Source organism: Protopterus annectens, chromosome 5.part0 (assembly GCF_019279795.1).
Source record: "Protopterus annectens isolate FY-2018-M chromosome 5.part0, PAN1.0, whole genome shotgun sequence".
Classification (NCBI taxonomy): domain Eukaryota; kingdom Metazoa; phylum Chordata; order Ceratodontiformes; family Protopteridae; genus Protopterus; species Protopterus annectens.
Genome location: NC_056735.1, coordinates 1,694,100,205 through 1,694,127,599, shown reverse-complemented (window position 1 = coordinate 1,694,127,599; position 27,395 = coordinate 1,694,100,205). Strand labels below are relative to the sequence as shown.

Here is a 27,395-nt window from a genome sequence, read left to right as displayed (position 1 = left end):
GTACACAGCCCGGCATGTTGTCTGGTCCATGGATGCTGTATTCTTAGCTTTGGAGAGTGCATTTTTTACCTGTGTGGCCATTATTACAGGCATTTGGCAATCTTTCGGTACTGAGATGGGACCTTTAGGGGGTGAGAGAGGGGGTGAAATTGGCAATGAATCGATCTGCTAGGATACTGGCAATATCCTTGGGATCAGTATATTTAGTGCCATTCTGTTGTAGCTCAGAGCAGATCTGAGTATTGCCATTTAGACTCTTGACATAACTATAGAATGCCTTGTGGTTGTCCTTAGAACCTTTGGCAATTTTTTTTTTTCATAACTAGCTTTGGAAGATTTTATGAGGGATCTCAGCTTCTTACTGAGGCCGATAAGGGAGTTTTTTGTATCCTGGGATTTTCCTTTTTTCTGTAACAGTGTCTTCCTTCTTTGTACAACTTGTTTATGGCAGGGGACCACCAGAGTGGCTTCCTTTTTTTGGAGGAGAGCGTCTTGGTTCTATTTGGAATGGCACGAGTGGATATGCTCGTACAGTGCCTTAGTGTAGGATTCAGTAGTCGAACTTTCAGTTTCCGTCTGCATGGGTGTCGTGAAGTTTGTCACTTCTGACTTGAGTAGCATGAAGTTGGCTTTGGAGAAGTTTTTATGGAGGTTTCCCTACAGGGAGGGGTGGGGGTGGGATGTGGATGTCAAGGGTGATTAGCTTATGGTCAGACCTGACCAATGAGGGGGTAACCGCTGGTGTGGAGCATCGATCTCCCAGGTTGGTAATGACCAGTTCAAGGATATTTGAGCCCCTGGTGGGACTATGGATTAGTTGATCCAGGGTGTCGGAATTTATGAATTCCAAGAACCGTTGGGCAAAGGTGTTGGTTACCCGAGTAATTTTCCCAATTAATGACAGGGTAGTTGAAATCACCCAGTGTTAGGTTGTATCTTAATATTTTCCAGTATGTTTAGAAAGCTGTAGTGGGACACTTGGGGCATGGTGGGGGATCTGTAGCAAGCTACAATTTGGATTGTAGTCTTACCTAGTGTTAGTTGCACCTGTAATATTTCAGATGCATTGTGTTGTGCAACTAGCCTGGAGGTGTGAATGTCCTTGGTGAATATGGACACTCCACCACCTTTAGTGTTTCGGTCCTGTTTTTTTGGCCGAAAAGTGTGGTAAGACTTATAGCCTGGTATTGCAGGGATGCTCTCTGGAGCCTTGAACCAGGTCTCAGTTACTGCACAGATATCGATGTTCTCCATTTTTAGGAGCGCCTCAAGAGAGTGCATTTTGAGGTTTAGACTTCTAGCATTGAGTAGCATTATCTTAAGATTTTGCATGCTTTTATCTATTATGGTGGTAGCTTTGTCATTTGAGCCTTGCCTAAAAAAGGCACTATGGGGGGTGGCAAGAGCCTTAGCCAGTAACCTGAATCCCAGGGGCGACGGGTGTAGACCATCTCTGGCAAAGCATTGTGGTTTGTCGATCATGTCATCCCAGGCAGACAGATACTGGATCTGCTTTGAATGACATCAGAAACTTAGCCAATTGTTGAAGTCAATCACTTTGTCTTTATACTGTGGTATCATTCTGGGCGAAGGCAGGATGCTACTCAGGGCTAGGGTCATACTTGCCTGGGCCACATGATCAGAGAGCTCTTCCATGTCTCTTTTCATGTAGTCCAGGGAGCTACGTCTCAAGTCATTCACACCAACATGGACAATGACAGAGTCATATTTGTACTTGTTGTGGAGTGACTTGAGTGCATGCGTTATGTGGTGGATCCAGACAGGCAACTGACGATAATTTTCTCCTTGTTCAGTCTGATGAGTGGGACATCAGTGTGCCTGACTATGGAGTCACCTATGACTAAAGTGTTGGGTACGTCGTCTTGCTTTAGGGGCTGTTGTTGGGTGGCACACTGGTGTGTTGAGCTATGTGCCACTTTGGTTGCGATTGGTGTTTGTTTGCACATCAGCTTCGGAGGTCTTTGTTGCTTGGGCAAGTTAATGTTAAGGGCCTCCGCATATGTGGATTTAGTATTTCTAAGTGTGGGTGTTAGTGGTGTGGGTTTTGAAGGGCTATGTGTTGCTTGAGGTATAGTGCAGGTGTTAACCTTCTCCTCTTGACTGTCTAGCACAATCTTGGCTGGAGAGAGCTTTGCTTCCAGTTTGGCTATGTAAGTGCATCTCTCACAATTTGTAGTGCTGGGTGGTAGGAGGAGAGGCTTGTCTGTGTACATGAGGCAATTGCTGCATTGCCCCAGTATGCCCGGGTTCACCAGGTGGACTGGAGAAATCACCAAAAGCTGAGCCTTGGACATGCCTGGTTTGGCGTTTCTTTTGTAGAGTACAAGAGAGTTGAGTGCTTTTATCAGTTTAAGGCTTCCTAGTGCTTTCCTGCAGGTTATAGACCAAGTGCTAGTCACAGGGATTCAGATTTTAGTGCTACTACTGAGAAACCAGCCAGTTCTGAGGAAAAATTTGAAGAGCAGACTTTCTGGCACCGGGAATAGTTTAACCTTATCCCCGCTATACGCAAAACGTGCAAACACGAGTTTTTAAGCCAGAAAGTTGAAAGGGATAGAAATTATCCCCAAATGACCAATAAAATTATACTTTCAGAGCTTGAAACCACTCCTCTAGCGTTAGATAGGCTGTACAATGCTCACTATTCTCACTAGTAAGCAGTAGGACCTCCCTCTACCACAGCAAGGTCTGGAATAGCTCTGAATACAGAAACTGAAGTCCTGAAACCAGCAAAGCCTGGGATCTGGACTATACTAGTTAGAAAAGGCGGGAAACAAGATAGTATTTTTTTTGGGGGGGGGGTTGGTTAAAACAGGCTAAGCAATGCAATAATACAGTAAATAAACACAAAACTCTTTTTAAGGTGTTAAGATCCCAGGCATAGCATACAGAGGTATGAATGTCCTGGGGTGAGATTTTAAGGTTAGAGAGGTGCACCTGATAAATCCTGAAGCCTAGTCTATGATGACAAATTTTCAACAGAAAATCATTAAAGTAGAATGCAACAACTTACACTAAGCACAGCTACTGAAGAATAAAACTCATCCTTTAAGCTAAAATATCTAAAGGAATGTTTTGTTTTTTTATATAAAAAGAACTGCTGAAATAATTAATGTGACAACCAATGAGCTAAACACACCTAGAAAGACAAGCCATCACTCAAATTATAATTCATGATACAAAGGTGAGGAAAATCACCAATGTATAGGTAGCATTCAGTTATTCAAGCTGTGATCAATCACATCTATTACATCTCAGTACAGAAGATCTAGGATGAATGGGAAGCAGAGCACTGTGGATGAGAGGAGATGAGTTCAAGCCATATGGAAGAGTTTACTGTACATGTGCCTGACAGCAGCCAATCCCATCCTTGAAGTGAATGCACTGGATAATCTAAGATCTTAGCAGTACTAAGCAATGACCCTTACTTTTTAACTCGATCTCTCAGCCTGTCCAAGTATCATAGCAAACTACTCTCCGATCTTCCATCACTGCCCTACATTAGTAGTAGCTGTGATGAGATTTCAAGCAACAAAATTCCTAGTACAAAACTTTAGGTCTATATTATGTGATCGAACAGTCAAATGTTCAAACACGTAATAACTGACCCCTAAATATCGAACCGTCAGAATGTTGAACTGTTCAATGGAGATCTCTGCACAGTGCGGGCATGGAAGTTTTCCATTGTTTGTACTGTAGTGCGATCGCGGAGTTGGTATATTTAAGTAGCAGGGGGTGGGGGGTGCAGGGGGGCTTGCCCCCTTCTTAGAGCATTTTAATGTTTTTTTTTGGGTGGGGGGGTTTTGCCGTTCAACATTACGGCATTTCGATATTTAGGGGTCGATTATTACATGTTCAAACATTTGACTGTTCGATCACGTAATATAGACCTCAAAACTTTACAGGGTACCCATAATCACAAATCTTACTGATAAACCATCAAACCTTTACTATTGTATTCCCTATACATAATCCATTTTTTTGGCCATTCAACCATTTCTATGCTTTCTGCAACCTTATTTTGCAAGCTGTTAAGTGGTGTGGCACTAAATCAAATGCCTTCTTAAACAATAAGCAAATCACATCTTCCAGGCATTACAAGCCACTTCTACAGGACTTAACACCGGTTCAGTTCTGCTCGACAAGAATTACTCTTCAGGAAGTGATCTTAATTCTGTTCTATTACTCCTGTGCACTTGCAAAGGACATGCTATTTGTTCTCTAACCAATATTTCTAGCAGTCTCTCTCCTCAACCTGGACATGAAAGAAACTGCACTGTAACCACCAACCTCTTTCCACAAGTCCTCATATCAAAATGGCATCTCAATGACTAGCTTTCCATTAGCTACTATATGGAAAAGTATTTGGATACATTTATCAGTTTTGTAATGTGTCAACACAGGATTCCAGTTAGCTTCTTAAGCATCCTTGACAATGTCCAGTCCACAATGTTGTCTGAATGGTCAGTTAATCAGATAAGGATCTTGTGGACATGGCTAAATTTCATGACATCTACATTCAGGGCAAATTCTCTAGAAAATGACATAAAACTTTCTGTAGCTAGCTTATTAGCTTTCATACATATGGATACTATATTCTACAGCTCCCTTTTTAATGACTTCAAATACATATTTGTTATATTCTACGAGGCAGCATACATTATGTTATATGCTGATTAGATGTCCAGATTTTTGGTTGGATGTCCCTATTTTTAAGGGCCTTTGTTCCTATTTTCTGTATCTGCAGGTTGAGCTATAGTCTGGTATCAGTCTTTACCGTCTGGTAAAATAACAACTTATAAAACATTTATAAAGTGTAAGCATCTGCTCATGTGCTCTGAACCACAGCAGTCCCACTTCCATCACAACATGGATTAGATATCCAATGTATGACCTTTAGTCAGGATGTGGAATGAAAGCCATGCTGCAAGTCTGCAGCTACCATCTACAGAAACATATGTAAAACAAAAGGCTGCTTCAGTAGCAATACCCATTAAAGAGTGAGCCCTTACCTGGTTTGACAAGGGCTTGCCACCAGCTTCTTAACTAAAGGCAATACAGTTGGGTAACCATTTAAAATATGTCTTCCCACAGTCTGCTGCAGTTTACCTGAAGGAAAAGAAACAAAAACCCGGCTCAGTCTTCTGAATACAATGTGTCCTGTCAACTTATTGCAAACGTTAGTTGCTGGGATCCAAAGTATCTCACCTTCACTCTGAGAAGGGCAGACACAGCATTAGGCTTACAGGACGGATTAGAAATCAAGGAGGCTATCTTTAGAGGGAAAATCAACATCAAGAATTGTAATTAGGACAATCATCAGAGACGCTATAACAGTCAACAAGTCTCTTCGTACAGGCTACAAAGCAGCTACCATTTCAGTTTCATCTTGACTGTTTAACCAAGATGGTCTGTGCGGACTACAAAGCCTTCAGTGAAACTAGAGTTTAGTCTTATTGTTTCAAGGAAAGACAGTTTCATCATTATTGGATGTAGTCTTTTAGATGATCAAGGGATGCCTCTCATGACTGAAATGTCAAGGCTAGGTGGAACCACGAAAGTGTGAAGATTCTGAATAGAATTTCATAGTCTGTGCAGGCAGAATTTTATGATATACTGCATTTTCTCATCAGTGATTTTATGATATACTGCATTTTCTCATCAGTGATTTTATGATGTACTGCATTTTCTCATCAGTGATTTTATGATGTACTGCATTTTCTCATCAGTGATTTTATGATGTACTGCATTTTCTCATCAGTGATTTTATGATGTACTGCATTTTCTCATCAGTGATTTTATGATGTACTGCATTTTCTCATCAGTGATTTTATGATGTACTGCATTTTCTCATCAGTGACTTTATGATGTACTGCATTTTCTCATCAGTGATTTTATGATATACTGCATTTTCTCATCAGTGATTTTATGATATACTGCATTTTCTCATCAGTGATTTTATGATGTACTGCATTTTCTCATCAGTGATTTTATGATGTACTGCATTTTCTCATCAGTGATTTTATGATGTACTGCATTTTCTCATCAGTGACTTTATGATATACTGCATTTTCTCATCAGTGAATATTTCCTGTTCCCAAGTCATACACCAAGTCTAAACCTTAAACCTCTACTGTGGTACAAAAGTCTGGGGATGCTAGGAAAGAAAATGTCATCTCTGAAGAACAATGAATATATATATATATATATATATATATAAACAGTTTCCTAAAACCTGAGCTATAGCAGATATAACGTGACAACCACCTCCTTAAGGAAGTAAGGCATCAACAAGTACAATATAAAGGTTTTTAAGTTTAAAACCTAGCAACACTAATACTTTTTATTTTTACTGCTTTAAATGCACGGTGCTAATTTTACAAGGTAAACGTCCACACTGAAATTATTAATAAAATATTGTCTGAACTGTTCAGTTATAATATTTTGTTTAAATCACCATTTATTTGTCCACAAACAGTCATTCACTACCCGTCACAGTCTATCCAAAGAAGTGGTATCAGCAGTATTCTTGAATATTATAGTAAATACTAGCACAGTTGAACAGCATTCTGGACTTCTTTATCAACAATCTTACAGGACCTTCTTGTTCTATTTCAGTGCATGTCCAAGAAAACTCTGACTGCTGACTCTGTTCCCAAAGTAGAAAGCAGGCCATTACAATTCTAGTCTGTAAGGAAGGTGAAAAATCTTGGCCTGTAAACACAGGTTTATTAGCTTAACATCCACTATGGGCAAATTTTTGAGAAGGTCATTCTTAACTGTAAGCAAGTTTCCTCTTAGAAATTCTGGTACTTGCGTATTATCGCAACCAGATTTCACGTGTCATCTTTCTTCATTTTATGGAGAAAGGAGTCACTGTGTTTGTACAGGTGTTGGTACGTTAACTAAGTACCTGTCTGTGAGATTGGGGTCCGACTGTATCGTGATTGTAAACAAACTGAAACAATTCACTTTTCCGACCACAGCGGGATTGTAAATGGTACAATGGTTATAAATGTTTCCTTTGTGTCAGTTCTCATGAAGTTGGAAGGTATATGACATACATGTGCATTTCCTCTTGTATTTTTATTTTTTTTAATACTTCAATATAAATGCTGGCCTTCTTTTAACAAATTCAGGAAACAACCTTCCTTTGTAAGTGACAATGCTACAGACAGCTTCATCAGGGTGAAGCCTTTCTACAGTCCTCATTCTCCCGCTTAGCTCAGTCTCCGTTGTTCTCGTAGCCCCTACTTCTTTTTTTGCTATTGTGCACAGCAGTGTTGAAATGTGTAAACCCTTCCTACGGGGAGACAAATAATGTCCTCAGCCCCATGTCATAGTTAAAATCATGAAAGATCACCTCCCCTTTTCATTACACTCTCCCCGGTGTGACTTTCCCTTCTGGGTCAGTAACGGCTTTCAGGAAGTAATGGCATACCATGCCAAATTAGACGATACGGCTGTCCCGGCTCTGTGAAAAGTAAGTCATGCACTGTATCAGGAAGTTTTATTTTTTTTTCTCTCCTCTTGTTTCTGTCTGTCTGTGTCAGTAGCCCCCCCCCCTTCACAGTTCTTCATATATTTTTGGAGTTGCTGTGAAGTGCACAACCAAGAAGCTGCAAACATGGCCCGGTTTGGAATCTGGTTGCAATAATACCAAGTACAAACATTCCATACCTCTCTTAACAAAGATTCACTTAAAATGGATCATGTCAGAGCAATTCAATAAACCAACTCAGGCAAACCACTTCATTACCACACACAGGCATTCTGAAAGGTCATGAAATACTTCACATCAACCCCTTTATGATGTAATGCATTTGAAACTAATTAGATGGACAGGCTCAGACTATTCATATTAAGGAATAATGTTTTTCATATGTGACAACTTCCTGTGGTATACAACATGGGTCTTCTTTCAGATCCTTATTCTCTTAATTTTTCTCATCTGTCAAAGGCTCCACCAACATTTGGTAAATTGCGTTACAAGACCAATTTAAATTTGGGCCTGTAGACACCACGCTGGAAAGATGGCCTTATACTGCAGTCTTAGTAACGCCAAAACTGACTATGGTAAAAAAAATAAATAAAAAATTAAAAAAGAGAGACATTTAAAATTAATAAATGCTCTGTAATGCATTCCAGTCATAATATGACTATGGTCACAAATTATAACATGTTTAAAATTAATAAATACTCTGTACTGCATTTCAGCAAGAATACATGTTTTTATCCTTGTGATGCTATCAGTGGCAGCATTAAGCAGTAGTGTGATCCAAGGACTACATTGATAAAAAAACATTTGTTTACAAGCAACACCGTCAAATATTCTGCATTTTCCTATCAGAAAACTCCTGAAATCCAAACTGTTCTAGTCTGGTGCTGACATGACTGACTGAATGTAATGCTTTACTTTGCAACTCCACAAGCACAGATGTTAAATTTCTGCAAAGTAGTCAGAGTAATACATCAATGAAAAAACAGCCTAATGCATATTAATAATGTTAGTAGTTAACAGCACTTAAAATGATCCAATATAAATTATTTCAAGTGGACACACTGCCCCAAAGATGTTTTCAACTAAAGAACATGCTGGAACACGGACAGCAAAACCCACTCCTGGAACTATGCCTGGAGGATGACCACCACCAATGTTGGGCATCTGTGATCCCCTCAAACAAGTTCTGTAAAGCTACTGTGTGGACTCAACTCACAAGGCAAAGGGTAGGTGTTACCTACAATGTCAATAAGGCAGCAGGCATTATCAAAACAGATTAAAAAGGATTAAACTTCTTTTTAGGATGTGGAAGATTACCTGTTTCCAGGGGAGGGAGCTGGTGCCTGTGTGGGATTTGGTAAAGTACCAATTAAATTTAGTCTTATATCTATGTAGCACTGGTTTTGGAAACACACTTCTCATGTAGGGTGGTCTCTAAATTTCACTCTCTTGAGAAACCCTCGGCAGGTGAGAGGATCACTTGAACATGATTGCAAGTAGCAGAACAGAAAACTCTTGTCTGCTGTTTGTACATATATACCTTACAACAATTCAAAACATTCAGCTTTATCTTAACGCAATGGGTAGGGCATTAAACAGCATAGTTCAGAAGAATGGCTTTCCTAATCTGAATCTGAGTGAATTATTTTTGGGGCTTCTGTGCCAGTCAAGGATTTTAAAAATGAACATCACCAAGACTTGAGGATGAAGTATTGCTGAAATCGAATTCATCCTCAAGTCTTGGCTAGTACCTTCACGAGGTGGACACTGTTTTTCACAAAATCTCAAGACAACACTGATATACAGACTGTACTTTATATAGCATATATCATAGACAAAAGTAGGTCAAAAATTAAAAAAGGGAGCTGGGTGCACAAGACCCAGAATAAAAAGTACTCAATCCTGGTAGGTGCACTGGTGCCAGGACTGGAAAAAATGACAGTGTAGAATCCTCAAATTACGAAAAAATTCCTACAATGGGGCCAGGCCAGGACTGGGCGGGAGGATGTCCCCCCTGTTGTAGAAGGAAGTAGCAGTCCACAAAAAATTACAAAAACTGATAGGCCAAAGAAGAGCCATAAAGATGACAAAGTGGGCTATTGAGGATAAGAAAGAAATTACGTATTGCTACTATTATGCAAAAAGACCAGAATTTCCAGACACAAGATATACAAAAAGATTAAGAGAGGAATTAAGAGGAAATAAAAATACTTCCACAAGAAAAACTGTCTGAAGCTTCAAATAAAAATTGTTCATTGATGCAACAGATTTGTGAAAAACATTATACACACCAAGAAATTTGAGCTGTTTGTAAAAAAAAGCAGCATCTGAAGAAATACAAAAAAAAAACAACAAAACCTAGAGATTTTTGAAAAGTATAAAAAAGAAATACAGACATGGCAAAGAAAGAGAGATTTGATATGGTGCAATATTTATGCAAAGTCAAAAGCCAAATTAATCAACACAAAAAGGCAGCCCCAAAGATATTCCAACAGAAATATAAGCAAAGGCAAACAGATATGGAGAATTTCACAATAAAAATAATATCACAAAAAGGAAATGTAGAAAAGATTAGTAAAGTAGAAGATAAAAAAATAGAAGTTGAAGTCTAACACACGTTACATTACCGCATGATGGAATGAGTCCCCAAAGTAAGGAGAAACAGAAAGATCAGGAGACAGCTTAAGAAATATGGACATAGGAAAGAAAAAGAGATTTAATATGGTGTAATATTTATGCAAAGGAGAAGGCAAAAGTAATCAATAAAAAAGCAGCACCAAAGATATTCGAAGAGAAATACAAGCAAAGGAATCCAGACACGGAAAACTTTACAATACAAAAAATAAGAAAACAAAGAGGAACAGTAGAGAAGAAGATTAGTAATGGAGAAGTTAAAGAAATAGAAACTGAGGTTATGGAGTACCTACAAATTGAAGGATTCGGTGTAGAAAATCTAACTCAGAAAGCACCACAGCAGGATAGAGGAATGGACAACCAATTTAAGGAGAAACCAGTGGAATGGGAAGCAACTGGTCAGTTGCCATATGAAGACATTTTGGAGCCTTCCACAGGAAGCCAGTATAAATGCTCACCTGAAGCTGGACAGCAAGGGAAGGAACAGGAAACTGTGGCAACCCAATGTTGAGGAGTGGTAGGCCAGTGAGCTTCCATATGACAGAGCAACGGATGACACAGGATGAAACTGAAGAAAATGTGCCACAGGAAGATGATACAGAACTTTCTATAGAATGCCCGCAGGAACTGGAGAACAAAAAATGTTCCCTCATTTTAGAAGAAACTGAGCTAAGAGAAGATTTGCTTGATTTAATAGATGTAGACAAATTAAGATCAATAAAAGAAATACACAGCAGAAGGTCAAATAAAACCCAAAAAGTCAGAAGAATGATAGAACAAATGAACACAGAAATTAGTACTGTGCATAGCGATCCATGCAATATAACACTGTACAGCTAAATTAATAACAGATAAAATTCTCACAAGAACACAGGGTACTAAGGGAAAGGAAGGGGAGAAATCGAATACCATCATGGAAGTATCGAACAGAGAAACCTATAAAGCAATTAAGACAAGAAATGTCACTATTAGAAGAATACAGAAAGAGGGAACAGATCAACAAAAATACTCAGAAAGACAGATGTGATAAAACCAATGCGAACTATTATAATGGATCACGATTTATCATGCACTATAGCAAATAATAAACTACAAATAGCAGCACAGGCAAACAAAAAAACTTTGAAGATACACAGATAAACACAAAGGAAAAGTACAAAATAAGCAATTTACTGATGACCCAAAAAAGTTTTATAGAGAATTGGGAAACAAGGTAAAAGGAATTGAAAGGCCACCAAAACAAGAAGAAATAAGCACTCAGTCAGGTACATCTAAGTTTTTTTTTTTTTTATTAAAAGAGCAGGTAACCCACATAATGCATCAGAATTAGCATAAGGAACCACTCTGAGCTTGAAACACCTAAGTCTGACATCTAATAGAACATGGATAGTAGTTATTATTCTTTTTTAATAAATCAAGTTCTTCAAATGCTGCTTTATGTTTAAGAAGCACTTTTTAGAGCTTAATTTTTACCATGTATGTGCTTTTTTTCTTAAATGTTTAAGTGAATTGTGTCCATTTGGCTTTGCCCCAGGAAGTCTGGGCATACCTTTAACTTGTCAATAAAGGTAATGTTCACTTTCTTTCCTTATAATCAACTTTTACATCAGTAAATCCCAGTACATGTTCAGCCTTATTTGTAAATCCAAGTTCTACTGGCTCCATAACAGCATTACTTCTCTGACTTTCATTGTACTCAGAATAAATCATTAGTATCAAGTGCATAATTCACACACTTTCCTTCCATCTTTACATGGGTCAAGAATAAGTTAATTAGCTTATTGAGATTACATTCTCACCCTTGAAAGTTTGATTCGTATATTCTGTTGCATGCTACTGCCAACTAACAAATCATGTATTTTTACTTGCTTTTGCATTGCTAAAGTAATACTTAAGGCATTTTAAATTAAAGAATAATTTCTGATAATATTTTTGTATGCTTTCAGGGCCAGTGCTAGTGTTTTTTGGGCCAGCAGCAAATGCTGAGCCAGGGGCTCCCTGGACACTTCCAGTCTAATTATCATTCTGTCACTGCCACCCTCAGGAACCTTTTAGTTCATGCTGTTGAGTTATAGGGATAGTGCACAGAGAGTGAATTGCTACAATGTTCTTGAATTACGACAGGCTTATGTACTACACTGTTGTTTGTCTTTCAGCTTTTTCCCGGTAAGGGGTCGCCACAGCGGAACTCCGGTCCGCTAATGATTGGCAGTAGATTTTTTACGAAACACCGAGGTGCCAGCTCGATGCCTAACCTTCAACGAAGGCACACCCATTTACGCACGCATGTCTTTCAAACGCAACCCAACCGTGGGGAGGACATGAAGACTCCACACAGAAGGCACTCCTAAGCCAAGTCGAGAATCGAACGGGAGAACATCTTGCTGTAAAGTAACAACACTACCGCCGTACCACTGCGGCAGACATGTACCACACTATGCTAGCAAATTTCACAGTGGGAACTTTCACAGTGACTGGCATTTAGTTATAATGATGCTACTTTATAACAACTCTATGTTCAGGGCTAGCATTAGGTGAAATGATTCCCTAGGTAAAAGGCTCCATGGTGCCTTCCACTGTCTATTGTCTCATTCCTCCCACCACACACATCTTCCAGTAATTCCCTCATTTTGTACCCACCACAGACTGCCTAAACCATGCACATTGCTTTTTTCTTCCTTTTCTCACATTTTGCCTTAATCTTTGGCTTTTTGAAGAAGCCATGGCTTTTTTTACATGCTCTGAAGAGCATTTTATTTTTGTTTTAATCTTTTCATGCTATGATGGCTTGATTAAAAATTATAATTAAGGAAAGAAATTCAGTGTGGATGTTTAGATTTACTTTTCCTTGCATCTTTTCAGCATACCTTTCCTGGCCAAGACAACATAGTAGTAACTGTCTGTTACACCATATGATTTTAGATGCTTTAAGATGTATTTTATTTTTCCAATGCTTTTGATCCACTGTTGGCCTATCAATTGCCATGAGAAGGAAAAGAAGTTCTGTCTTATTTTTTTCTTTGAAGGAAGACATAAGTTGAGCTAAAGGCTTGATATTCAAAGCAAACAAAATAGTAGCCCACAATTAACTATGAAGATCCATGTTTGAGAGGCTAGATCAACCAGATCTGGGAACACTTCCTGCCTTCAACTCCACCCCCCTCCAGTATTTATAAAACTCCTTGAAAGAGAAAACTATCCCTAAAGAATGGTAGTTTCCGCTCTTCTTAAAATCCCAGGTAAGAGCAGAGATAGATCACACTATACCTCACATATGACAATTCACTCATTACTAACTTTATTCTAACAGAGTTACAAAACAAGCCTGTTTGAGATAAAAATGTAACCAAAGAATGAATGATCAGTTTTTGTCTCCTCATTTTCACCCAACCAGCAGCAGCTTTTGTGGGACCACTACACAGCCATGGGTATAGCAAGTGCCTAAAGCAAGCCAAGACATTATTTTTAGTAAGGAGAATGCTCACCAGCAGGATTTAACTAAATCAAGGACAGTATGTCAGTGGTAAAACATTTAATGAAATTATGAAGCCTACCACGTGACAAAACACTGTTACTACAACCAGAGATATCTTTGAATTTTTAAAAGAGAAGTTATGTCAATCTTCAGCATTCTTCAACCTAAGAGTTACTACTTAGTGAACAAGGCTGCTGTACTAGTATTTGCTGCATTTAAAATACGTAAAAAAAAATATCAAAAAAGATAATTCATTGTGGTTGGCGCCCCCTACCCGAACCAAGGGGCCCCCAGTGACTGTAGGGTTCTCCAAGTTAATCCATAACCCCAACACTTACCACTACAAACACAAGACAGTATAGCCACTCAACTTAATACACATTTCAGTAGCTCCATATTAACTCTGACCCACAACTAACAACACAACTCTAATCATTCCCAAAACTACAAAAGACCCATCCAGTGCTTTCTTCTTCAAACCTGTACAAACCAGCATCATAATGAAATTACTTAAACTTAGACCTACTTCTCTCGTTGCTGATAACTTACCTTCTGAATACCTCAAGATAGTTGCTGGCGCTATCTCCTATCCAGTCTTCACTTTGATAAATCACTCCATAATTGATCAGTATGTTCCCAAAATCTGGAAAATAGCTTACATCACACCACTTAATAAAAGAGGGACTTGAACAGAACTCTCCACTATCAAAAATCATAGAAACATGCATCCATTCCCAGTTAATGAACTATTTGCTATCAAATAACCTTCTAATTCCCAACATGGCTTCCGACCTCATCACAGTACCGCTACAGTTCTTTTAACCTTCACTAATGCCATCAACCAATACAGAAATAATGGTCATCTAGTATCCTCCACATTCCTAGACATATCCAAAGCATTCAATACTGTCTCAGACCAAAAGCTACTTAATGAATTTTCATGCCTTAATTTAAGCCATACAGCCCTCACATGGTTCCATAATTACCTATCTGGCAGATGACAAGCTGTAAAATGGGAATGTGATTTATCATTTCTATAACCTGTGTCACTAGGTGTTCCTCAAGGCTCTGTCTTGGGTCCACTCCTATTTAACATCTTTAGCAACAAGTTCCACACTGCCACCCACCTAGCTACAATCTTAAAGTACGCAGATGATTCCATACTCATTTGTTCTGCCCCCTCACTCTCTAAACTCCAAGAAATAACCCAACTTTCCTTTACAGCAGTAGAATCTTCACTCTGACTCTCTAAATTAACAATCACAACAAAACTAAACGTATGATTTTTTTCAAGTAACAAAACCTCAGATCTGCATTCCCCTTTTCAGTTATATTCTTCTAATTCCAAGATAGAACCTGTACTTAAGTTACCTGGGGTTACAATCGATAATAATATGAGATTTGACAAACACTTGTCTATTATCATTAAAAAAGTCCATATTAAACTAGGTCCACTTTACAGAATTAAACCTTTCCTCTCAGACTCCACAAGACAATCTATTGCCAGGACTCATCCACTCTCTACTCTTCTTTATGACTCTCTTATCTTCACCAAACTGGAGAAAACTGATCTAACAAAACCAGACGCTTTTTACAGTAAGATTATCAGATTTGCAGCCAACTCACCCCACATACATCTCATCACTGCACTGTCTTACATCAACTAAATTGGCTTGAATTGCCTAAGTCTAACCCAACTTACAATGGCCCATGGCATAATTTACCAGCCTAAGTATCCAGCACTCCGCAATCTACTTCGGTCTCAATCTAACAGAAGACACCTGAGATCTTCTGGCAAACTCCCATTACAAGTCACAAAAGCCAAAAATCACAATGGAGATGCTCTTTACTCTAATCGAATCTCCATGACTTGAAACTTAACCCCACAGCACATCCTAACCACAGTAAGTCCCTCACAGTTCAAAAAACTTCTAAAGTCCCATCTATCTAATTCTTGGCTCGGGTCTTGTCCAACTCCTGGCTGACTATCATTCCCTTCTGTCTAACTCCTGGCTGACATCCAGCTGTATTGGTTATCTCATACTTAACTTGCCTAGCTTGCTCTGCAGATGTTTTCTGTCTACTTGATATATGTCTAACTTATGTCACCTTTAAACTCATCACAAGAATCACCTTACTTTTTCTCTCTAGATAGTCTGTCCAACCTTTTTCACTTTCACCCTAATTACTTCATTACACTCAAATTCCTCACCTACACCACATACAATGTTTTGTATACTACAAATAGTGACACAGTCACATTTACCTAAATTCTTGACTATAAATGTATAACACACAACAATTGTTTAGTTTCTACTATTAATATGAATTACTTATGCTCCTTTACACATGCTTTTTTATAACTTGTATATCTATTATGTATAATTAGTGTTCTTTTGTTTATGCTACTACTGAGCAAGTTTACAACCTATATATTTTGTTATTTGTATCTATTGGGGCTTTTCCTCGCAAGCCTCCACTGAAAATGGGCCTGTGCCCAGACTATTCTGCTAAACAAACGTCAAATAAATAAAAAAATAAATAAATAAACAAACACTGACTACATTACACTCCCTGAATAGCTTTTTCAGTACTGAAGCAAAGCTAGCAGGACAAGTCATCTACGAAGAGTAGTTTATAGTGGAGTACACAGCAACCATTACTAGTACATACATCTTAAAAGCTAAGATACTGCACAAATAAAAAAGTTATTATACGGTACATTAAACAACATACCATACATATTTGATTAGAAGCTTCCCTTGAAAAAGAAGTCACATGTGAACAGAAGCTGCTTTCACAAATCAACATCAAATTAACAGCTGTCCTAAAATATTAACCACAGCTTGTATTTCAGGCTGTGGCTTGAATACATGGCATGAAAAAAGCTCAGACTTTGTTGTTTGTTTGCTAGCAAACTTGGAAAACTCTGAGCTACAGTGTTCAGAATGGCTTCAAGAATTATTACATTCTATTTTGTACAGGATTACTCACTGGTGACCTTTGCTTGTGAGATAAGGCTATGCCTGATCCAGCTCTAGTTGAATGCCACTGTGTAATTTTATTAATAAAAGCCACCCTTGAATACAGGCTGCCCAATGTTTAGAAGCCATACCTGCAAACTACTGTAATAGAACTACAAACTACAATGCACAGACTGCTCTATAAGCCAGAGAATAAAACACTACTCGCCCATTAGAATTTTACGCTCTAGAGAAAATCATCTTAACACTGTAGTGACTCTATATTCAAACAGTGCAGCTAAACTGGGTAATCGCATCCCAGTATCACTGACATTTATTCAAAATCCAAACTTATTTAAAACACAACTAAAACTTCACCCATTAAAGGATCTGCTTATGTACATGTTCAGAATAAATGCCACTGCAATTTTCATCATGCCTTATCATCAAACCATTTCTTTTCATTCAGAATCCTGTGCCAGACAACCAATCTTCACCAATACCCAAATAATTTTACTAGCATCTGTCAGCCACTGAGCCACATATGCATAATTTTATTACAGCTGCTCACCACCCCCTCTGTACATCAAATATAAACCTTACAGCAGCCATGTATAATTGCCTCTGCACCCCTTAAATGCAACATTAACATTTTCTCTTCCGAGTTCCTTCCCTCACTTCCATTTCTCTGAAGTTCACTACTCACTAATCAAAAGATTATCTATTTGACAAACCCTCTAATATATAGGTTCATAGGTGTGTACTAGGCTAATGGCCCTGGAGCCTTTACAAGCCTAGCCCATAGGATTACCCTGGCATCGTGCCACTCGACCTTAGTTCCCAATGCCTCTGTCATGTAGAGCCACTGGAGTGATCCCCGAGGTGAATTTTCTATTTCCCATCCACTCATCAAGATTTCTCTTGAAGAGGGCCAGTGAGGTGCTCTGTTTGACATGTATGGGAAGTCTATTCCTAGCATGGGCAGTCTGTGGGTTATGAACCTGTCCCTCCAGCTTGTTCTGTTGATTGTGGTAATGAGGTTGAGGTCTCTGGAGCGTGTGGTGCGTAGGGATTGGGATTTCTTTAGATGTAGCATTTCTAACAGAGCTGGGTCAGACATGGCTTTGTAAGTCAAGCAGAGATCGCCTCTAAGTAGGCGATATGAGACAGAGAACAGTTGGAGTTTTTTGAGTCTGTCCATATAGGACAAGTGTCTAAGGCCTAGAATCATCTTTGTGAGATACTTTTGCGGCCTCTCCGGTTGTTGCAGGTTTCTAGTGAGGTACATGCCAAATGGGGCATTGTACTCAATGACTGGTCTAATGAGGGGAGAGTAGAGGGAGACAATGACCTCTTTCTTCCCGGATGCAAAACCCTTAGTAATGAGATGTGCCACACAGAAGGACTTTCTGACCACAGTGGCAATATGGTCGTCAAAAGAGAGGTTGCTGTCAACCTGTGTTCTCATATCTCTTATGCCTTCTGTGTTCAGTGGACTACAATCGATGTGGTAATTCATGGGAACTAGGTTTTTCTCAAAGGGGATGACGACATATTTTTGGGCATTGAGCTTAAGGCCATGGTTCTGACACTAGTCGTTGGTCTCAGTGGGGCCTTTCTGTAGGATGTCAACATCACTTAGGGAGTTAATAGCTCCCAACTTGCAATCATCTGTGAACTTTGTCAGCCAGAGTCCCTTTGTGTTGGCCTGGACGTCAGAGAAGTACATACCAAACAGGAGAGGACCCAGGACTGAAGTCTGTAGGACTCTACTCGTGACTGGTCAGCAGTCTGACTTGCAGTCAGCTACTTTCACACTGTGGGTTCTACCTGTGAGCCAATTTGCAACCCACCTAGTGATATAGGGATTGATGCCTATCTTAGCGATTTTTTCTATGATTCCTGAATGGGGAATGGTATCAAAGGCCTTGGCCAGATCAAGGTAGGCTGCATGAACAACCTTGCCGTCATCCACAGCTCTGGTGACTGACTCAAAGAAGTCGACCAAGGTTTAGCAGGCATGATCTACCCTTCACAAAACCAAACTGTGTGGAACCCAGAGTTTGGAGATTCCCTATAGCCTTGTTTATTAGGTCCATGATGATGCATTCCACAGCTTTGCATATCAGACTCGTCAGGCTAATGGGGTGATAGTTCCCAGGGTCTATAGTACTCCTCCTTTATGGAGAGGGATGACTGTAGCAGTGTGCCATTCAGTAGGGACAAAGCCTGAGGTGGGGCTGTGATTGAACAGGGCATACAGGTGAGGTGGCAATTCACTCTGTAGTTCATGCAGAACATAGCCAGGGATATTGTCAGGTCCCATAGAAGCTGTATTCTTGGCCTTGGACAGTGCTGTTTTAACCTGTGCAGCAGTAATACTGGGTGCTTGGCAATCTACTGATATTGTGATTGGTCCTTTGGTGAGGGAGAGAGCGGTAAAGTTGGCACTGAATCTGTCAGCCAGTATATTGGCAATATCTGTTGGCTCGGTATAGGAGGTACTACTGTCCAGTAGCTCAGAGCAAATCTGGGTATTGCCATGTTGATTCTTTACATACAACATAGAAGGCCTTGTGGTTGTCTTTACTATCTGCTGCAATTCTGTTTTCATAGCTAGCTTTACAGGATTTGATGAGGGAACTCAACGTTTTGTTGAGGCTGATAAGGGAGTTTTTCCAGTCTTGGGACTTCACCTTATTCTGCATCAGTTCCCTCCTTCTGGTGTAGAGTTTGTTATGGCAGGGGAACACCAGATTGGCTTCCTTTTTTGGAGGAGAGCATCTTGGTTCTATTGGGTATGGCGAGATCCATGCATTTGTGTATGTGTTCATACATTGCACTGGTGTATGATTCGGCAGTCATGCAACTATTCACAATTTGCATGGGTGCTGTGAAGTTAGCCACCTCTGTTTTTAGGACCCCAAGGTTAGCTTTGGAGAATTTTTTCATGGTGGTTACCTTTGCGGGTGGGGGGGGGGTATGGATTTCCAAGGTGATTAGTTTGTGGTCGGATCTAACCAGGGAGGAGTTGACTACTGGTGTAGAGCAATGGTCGCACATGTTAGTAATGACCAAGTCAAGGATGTTTCTACCTCTAGCAGGAGCAAGAACGAGCTGGTCCAGGCCATTGGAATTAATGAATTCCAGGAAACTTTGGAAATGAAAAATGTCTTCAAATGCTCAATATTCATTATTTGCTAAATGCATAAGTATCTTTTCTACTGCAATGTCATCTAATTAGCAAATGTATATGCAATTGTTAAGGTAAATTACTTAATATCTGTTTAAGTACACTACTGAATATCTGTTTACAAATGTTGCTAGAACTTTTCAGTGGAGGCCCAGGGAGAAAAATGTTTTTTTTTTTTTACTAAATCCAGTCAGACAAACCCAATAGACAAAAGCAAATTAAAATAAAAATGATAAAGGAAGATATAAATAGATTTGATTACAACAATTCTGCTGAAGCAGGCTCTGTACAACTAGTCAAATGGAAAACAAAAATCAGGAGGGGACACAAATTCTCAAAGACTGACAGCTGTTTGCAGTGCATCATGTAAGAAACGTACAACAAAGTGACCACCACATGATACTCTTATTTTTTTCTAATTCTACATTTAACGCAGATTGATACATTCTGAGCAAAAAGTGCCATCAAGCCAAGTACTGTTTCAACTTTATTAGCTCAAGTTGCTAAAAATTCAGTTCTGTTCTATGAAAAGTAAAGCGTCAGTTAAAGACTGACAAACATTTTTTTCCAAAACGTGCAGAAATTAAAGAGTATGAAGTTTGCTGCAGTAAAACATACTTTTGTTGATGCTGTCATTGTTTAGTCAAATCCAACTCTTTGCGACCTCAAGGTCTTTGCTACATTAGGTCTATCTGTCAAGAACTGCTTCTTTAATTTCTTGCATTTAATACTCATTACATCATCCTATCCTTCTTTTGCCTTCAAACTACCCCAGCATCAGGGTTTTCTCTGCATTATGTGGCCAAAGTTCTCAAGTTTTAATTTTAATTTTAGGTCTCCCAATGAACAGTCTAGATTTATCTCCTTCAGGTCAGACGTATTTAAACTTTTTGCAGACCATGGAGTTTTCAAACTTTGTTTTAACAAACCATAGTTTAAAAGCATCACTTTTCTGGCACAGTCTTACTCACATAGTTTAACTCTCATAGACACAAGTCCCTACTGGGAACAGACCTTTGTTGACAGTGTAACACCTTTGCTATTCAAAATCTTATCCAGATTTGCCACAGCTTTACTTCCAAAAATAAAGTGTCTTAAATTTCATGGCTGCAAATGGGTCTATATTATTTCATCGAATGGTTATTCAGTGAATAGCCATGCATCGAACACCTATTTATTGAAGCCGCTTTTCAGCAAAGATCGAATTTTGATTAGGGCAAACCAGTGGTTGGCCACCATCTGGAATTTGCCTTTTTCCCCACTGCAGTGTGATCTCGGAGTTGGTATATTTAGTTGGGGGGGTGGGGGTGTAGCCCCCAACTTGGCAGGTTTTTTTTTTTTCCAGTCACTCGGTTGGCCAACTGCTTGTGTGCCTTAGTTAAAATCCATCATTCGCTGAAGATAAGCTTCACTAAATAGGTGTTTGACAAATGGCTATTTTGTGAATAGTCATTCATCAAAATGTTATACACCCACTGCAAACGCCATATGTAGACATCTTTGAGCCAAGGAAAATAAAAATGTGTCACTGCTTCCGAGTGAAAGTGGCCAAACAGCATAACTTTAGTGTTTCTTTTTAAATGTTTAGCAACAAGACAGCTTTTGCACATTCTACATTTCACCTTCATCAACATGCTCTTGAACTCTTCCTCACTTTTAGCTATTAGGGTGGTGTCGTCTTCATATTTCAGGTTAACATTTCTACCGGGAATTTTGATTCCACCTTCTGATTTGTCTAACCAAGTATTTCATAAGATAAATTAACAAATAATTTGAATAAGCAGGTGACTATACACAGCTTTCTCATACTCTTTTTCCAATTTTGAACCAGTCACTTTTTCCATATTCAGCTCTAACTGTCATTTCTTATTGCGAATATGTATCCATCAGGAAGTGAATAAGGTTACACATTATCCAGAGTTCACTAGGAACTTGCCACAGTTTGTTATTGTCCATACAGTCAAAGGCACTATACTAGTCAACAAAGCAGAAGTAAGTACTTTTCTGAAACTCCATTGCTTTCTCCATGTTCAGAGAATATTGACAATTTTATCTCTGGTGTTTCTGCCTCTTATAAAACCAGCTGTAGATTTGTGAATTCCCAGTCCATGCATTGTTTTTGTCTAGCCTGTAAGACCTTCAGCATTGCCTTGCTAGCATGTGAAATGAATGCAAACACTTATTCAAGAATACAATAAACTGCAGGCCTTGGACAATTAACTCTCTGGGACAAAAGACAACTCTGTGACACTGATTACATCATTCATCAATTTACCTGCATATTAGTAAGTCGAATCCATCTGTCAAAGCGGGGGTCATAGCGTCTCACTGTGGCTGTAGCTTCATCTTCATGATTATGATTGAACCAAGAGTTCTGTCCACCTTTGAATCAGTTAAGAAAAAAAGCATGTTAGGAAGAGCAATAAGAAACTTAAATAGATTTAAATGCAGCTTAGCAAAGAAAACAGCTTGCTGAAAAGAACTTTAAAGTTCAGATATTCAGATTTTTCATTTTTTTTATCCTTAAAGGAATAAATACAAACCTATGCCAGCAGCTGTTCTGGGAAGTCAAGGAAATAATGTGTTTAGAAAAAACTACAAGATTATACCTCTGGCTCTAGGGTGCAGTGTCAAGGCCTGAAGCACAAAACGCAGGTGTTGATATGGATAATGAGGTGTAGTGGGCTACCCAAGGTGATGACTGCAGCCTTTTTCTTCAAGGAAGCACGCATGCATAGATACAGGGGCACTGATGATCCTTGCAGTGATGCAGATGTGTACATCATCACCAGGGGGCAGGGTTGGGCCAATACATATAAATGCCAGACTTATATAGGCAAGGAGATTAGGTATATGCTGCTGCCATGTCAGTGAAACAGACAAACCAAGTGTGAACAGGGGCATAATGCATCCTCATAACTTTATGGATGACAGCCTCCTCTGAAGAGCACATTCCATGCTGTATTGGGTATTCCCTAACATGGGGATGGAACTAGATAAGTCTCATGAAGGGAACACTTGATGGCTGGCAGGCATGGGGACAAAAAGCACAAAGATAAAGAACTAAAAGATTAATAAAATTTCTACATAAAAAACTAACATGAAAATATTCTAATCATATTGCTTAAAACACAAGTATGAACAAACAGCATAAAAACAGTACAATGGTCCAACTATCTTACCTACAAAGTGCCCACTTTTGGCACCTACAATTTCTGGCAGTTTATTCTTACACTGCTCAACCATGTGCAAGTATTATTTTCTGGTACCTTGCTAGAAGGAATTTCCCTTAGCTCACAGCACCACAGGTTACAGTAACTTAATCTGATGCTAAACATTCAATGATTTTGTGGCAACAAAGTGGTTAAGCTCATTGTCATGCATTTACAATATCCAGATTTTTAGTTACTGTTTTGGTACTGGTTTTCTGTAGGTACTCCAGTTCAATTCCCTTCCACCTCAACTAAACATGCTGGCAGAATGGCTACTTTAAACAGTCAATATACACTGCATTTACTCTTGACCTTCTGGCCCAGGATGAGCCTGAGGAAAGTCTGGGACAGACCATTTTGCTTACCAGGTGAACTAACAAATCCGTTTAAAAATAAGTGCTTAATGACTACTCATGTAAAAAAAATTTCTAATGTGTAGATTAACAGAATATATCTTTCTTCACTGTGCTCCCCAAATTCATTAAGGGAGCACAATTCTTTTACTACAGTAAGGTGTACAAACCTAGCAGGTCAGGATAATTCAGTTATATTGAAAAAAAAAAAAATCAAGAGGCCACAAAAAACTAATTAGCAACTCGGATACTGAAAAACCAACATGTTTGTAATGACCTTAATGAAGTCTAGTGACCATGCCATACACAAAATAAAGTAGTTCATCCATCAGAAAAGTATACCGTTTTATTTCTCAGTGGCTTACTCCAATCAAGTGCTTTTTCAATACAGACAATCACTCTTGAAAATCCACTATTCTGGGTGCACACATGTGGCAACCATTTTGTTTTCATCAGTTATGCACAGAGATGCATAAATGTCACAAACACACATCGCTGACCCACCTTGTCTATTTCACTATTTAAGAGAAATATTTCCTAAATAACAACCTAGTCCTAGTCCAACCTATTTTATTTAAATCTGCCTCAGAGGTTCCTGAATTAGCCAAACATTTCTGACTCCCTATCCTCCTCAAAAAGCTACTTGTTTTCCTGGAAGTGTTTCCATAGGTACTTTTATACACAGAGCAAACTCCAAAGAAGTTTTCCTCACTTAGATGGCAAATTGGAGGTGTGATGAGCAAGAAAGAGGTACCTAGGAGCATATGTTTTTAGAGTGTAATGAGTTGGCAGACATGAAAAATTCCCAACAGAATACACTGTAATGCCAAGTCTCGGCAGATCTTAAATATAATATGTGAAGGCATCAGAAAATTAAAATACTGGGGTGGAGTCTGAATGGCTAACTGAAATCAACAGTATTTAACAGCTCCATATAACAAGTTAAATAAGACAGGAAAAAATATTCTTTTTACTTCAAAGTATAAAATCTTATAGATAAAGGACCAATTTACATAATTAGAAACTTTGGTGAAGTTTTACAAATAATTTCCTGTCAAAAAACTTGGAGATATATTCACTTGTTAAAATGAGCAACTCAAAGAATTCTCATCAGGATGCTTGCTGCCTTAAAGAAGGAACTATAACAGATGGCATCTACTCTGCAGGTCTTTGAAGATGGATGATTTTAAAGAGAACCTAGAAAATCTTAAACAAGCAGTCAAAAACAGGCTGACACCCTCAAGGAAATGCTACAACACCACCAGACAAGGATAAAAGGAATAGAGGTTTCTCTAAATTACTTAGAAAGCAGACTTAAGAAAGTGGAAATACACAAAGAACTGTTTCTTAAACAAAAAAAAGAAGTTATGTACTCACCATAACATTCCATCTGAGTAGGTACTTCATTTGTCTGCAACCTGTGGGTATCGCAGCCGATCTCGGATCCGAGCCGGCAGCATTCCAAGCTACAAGATCCGAGCTCCTAGCTCCTCCCCCTACCCACAATCCCCTGCTATGTGCTACATTACCTCAGATCGAGTTTTTTGCCTCTTAGATAACTCCTACCCTCGATAGAGGAAGCAACACCAGATCACTGTCCTAACAGCAGAACAAAGATTTCTTTGGTGATCAGGAGTCCCGAAAAGGTTCGGGGGATGGCAGGGGAGGGGTCTTTTGCAGACAAATGAAGTACCTACTCAGATGAAACGTTATGGTGAGTACATAACGTCTTTATCTGAAGTAGTTACTTCATTTGCTCTGCAACCTGTGGGACAGAGTCCCCAGCTACCTAGGGAAAACCCTGCACGGCCTTATGGAAGGATATTCCGAAGCACCGCGGAGCCAAAGGAAGCCCTACCTCTCGATACCATATCCAACTTATAATGAGAAATAAATGTATGAGAAGAGGACCAGGTAGCTGCTGAGCATATGTCATCCAAGGGGATCCTGGACCAGAAGGCTGCTGAGGTGGCCACAGCCCTCGTAGAATGTGTGCGAATTCAGATAGGAACCGGTTTGCCTGCAGATAAGTACCCGTGAACTATGCATTGACAAATCCAATTTGCTACAGTCACTTTGGAGATGGCCTTACCCATGGCCAATTTAGCAAATGACACGAACAACTGGTCCGACTTGCGAAAATCTTTAGTCCTGTGCAGGTAAAAATGTAGTTGTCTGTGCACATCCAATTTTTGCAATTTGTATTCTCCTCTATTCTGAAAATTTGGGAAGAACACGGATAAGTTTATTGATTGATTGACATTTGACTCCGAAGCCACCTTAGGTAAGAACGACGGATTACTCTATCCTTGTGAAAAATGAGATAAGGATGCTTCATACATAAAGCTTGAAGTTCTGAAACCCTTTTGGCTGAAGTAATGGCCACCAAAAAGGCTGTTTTCCAAGACAAGAATTTTAACGGAATCGAAGCCGCGGGTTCAAAGGGTGGGCCTGTCAAGGCTTGTAAGACCAAGGTCAAATCCCATGGGGGCACCACCACTTCAAGAGGCTTCAAGAGGGAAACGCCCCGCAAGAAGGTTTTACATAATCTTGTAGAAGCCAACGATCCTAGTCCGTCTCCCACATAGAAATGGGAGATAGCTGCCAATTGCACTTTAACTGTAGAAGCACTTGCTCCTTGTCTAAAGATCAGCGACAGGAAGTCTAGAATAGTAGGAATAGGAACTGTAAATGGATCCAGGCCTCTATCTTTAGCCCAGACAGAGAAACATTTCCATTTGCTGTAGTAAATTTTTCTAGTAGCCGGCTTATGTGCTGCGACTAGAATGGCCTTAACAGGAGATGAGATACCGGGAGTCCTAGCCATCAGTGGAACTGGAGCAACCAAGCCGCAAGCTTGAGGTTCACCAGGTTTGGGGGTTGGTATCCCACCGGATGTGAAATCAGGTCTGGAATGGGATCCAGTATCCATGGCAGAGATACACTGTGAGACCGCAGGTAAGGGAACCAGATCTGGCGAGGCCAGAATGGGGCTATGAGGATAACTCTGCTCCCCAATCCACGGGCTTTCTGTATGAACTTCGTCATGAGCGGAAGGGGGGATAAGCATAAAGTAGACCGGGCGGCCAAGCATGGACTAGAGCGTCTCTGGGATTCTCCCCTTCGGGGGGAAGTATTGCGAAGTACTCGCTGCATTTTGTGTTTAAGGGAGAAGCAAAAAGATTGCAGCAAGGCCAACCCCATTTGCGGAAGATCTGCTTCACAACTGATGGATTGAGAGACCACTCGTACGGAGTGAGAATCACTCTGCTCAGTTTGTCCGCCAACATGTTGGACCAACCCGGAATGTGCATTGCTACCAGAAAACGGTTGGTGGATATCGCCCATTCCCACACTCTCATAGCCTCCCGGCAAAGGGGGTAGGACCTGGTTCCTCCTTGCTTGTTTATGTACCAGACTACTGACATGTTGTCCGTCTGGATTGCAATAGTCCCCAGAGGTAGAAGGTCGTGGAGAGCTTGCAACGCTAGAAGCACCACCCTCATCTCTAGGACATTGATATGCAAAGCGGTCTCTAGGGGAGTCCACGTGCTTTGGACGGTTCTGCCAGAACAATGCCCCCCCCACCTGAGGCGAGAAGCATCTGTGGTCAGCGTGGCTTGGGGGGGGGGACAACAAAGGGCCTCCCTTCCCTCAGATCTGGGGCGTGGAGCCACCAAAGAAGGGAGTCCCTGCAAACTCTGCTCAGAGGAATCGGGGTATTCAATGGATGGAGTAGTAGAGACCATTGAACTTGAAGGGTCCACTGCAGAACCCTCATCCGCAGATGCACTTGAAGGGAGAGACTGATCACTGCTGCCATAGATCCTAGTGCCCTCAGGACTAATTCTGCCGCCGGAGCCGGACTTTGAAGAAGGTTTAGTACCTGAAACGACAAGCTGTTCAGCCTGTCCGCAGTTAGCATAGCTCGAGAGATGCGGGTATCTAACTTGGCCCCTATGAACTCCAGGACCTGTACGGGGCAAAGAGAGGATTTCTGAAGGTTCACAGAGATGCCTAAGCTCTGGGCAAGGGTCAGAGCA

The 27,395-nt window shown here is 39.9% G+C and overlaps 1 protein-coding gene across 2 annotated transcripts in view; it reads right to left on the bottom strand.

The window, feature by feature from the left end:
- LOC122801837 (kelch-like protein 9) overlaps nt 1-27,395 on the bottom strand; it is a 254,786-nt gene that overhangs the window by 98,966 nt on the left and 128,425 nt on the right. For both annotated transcript variants that reach the window (XM_044071483.1, XM_044071484.1), the window contains exon 3: nt 22,063-22,169. In XM_044071483.1, coding sequence (XP_043927418.1) covers nt 22,063-22,169 — 107 coding nt within the window. The remainder of the gene's footprint in view (nt 1-22,062; nt 22,170-27,395) is intronic.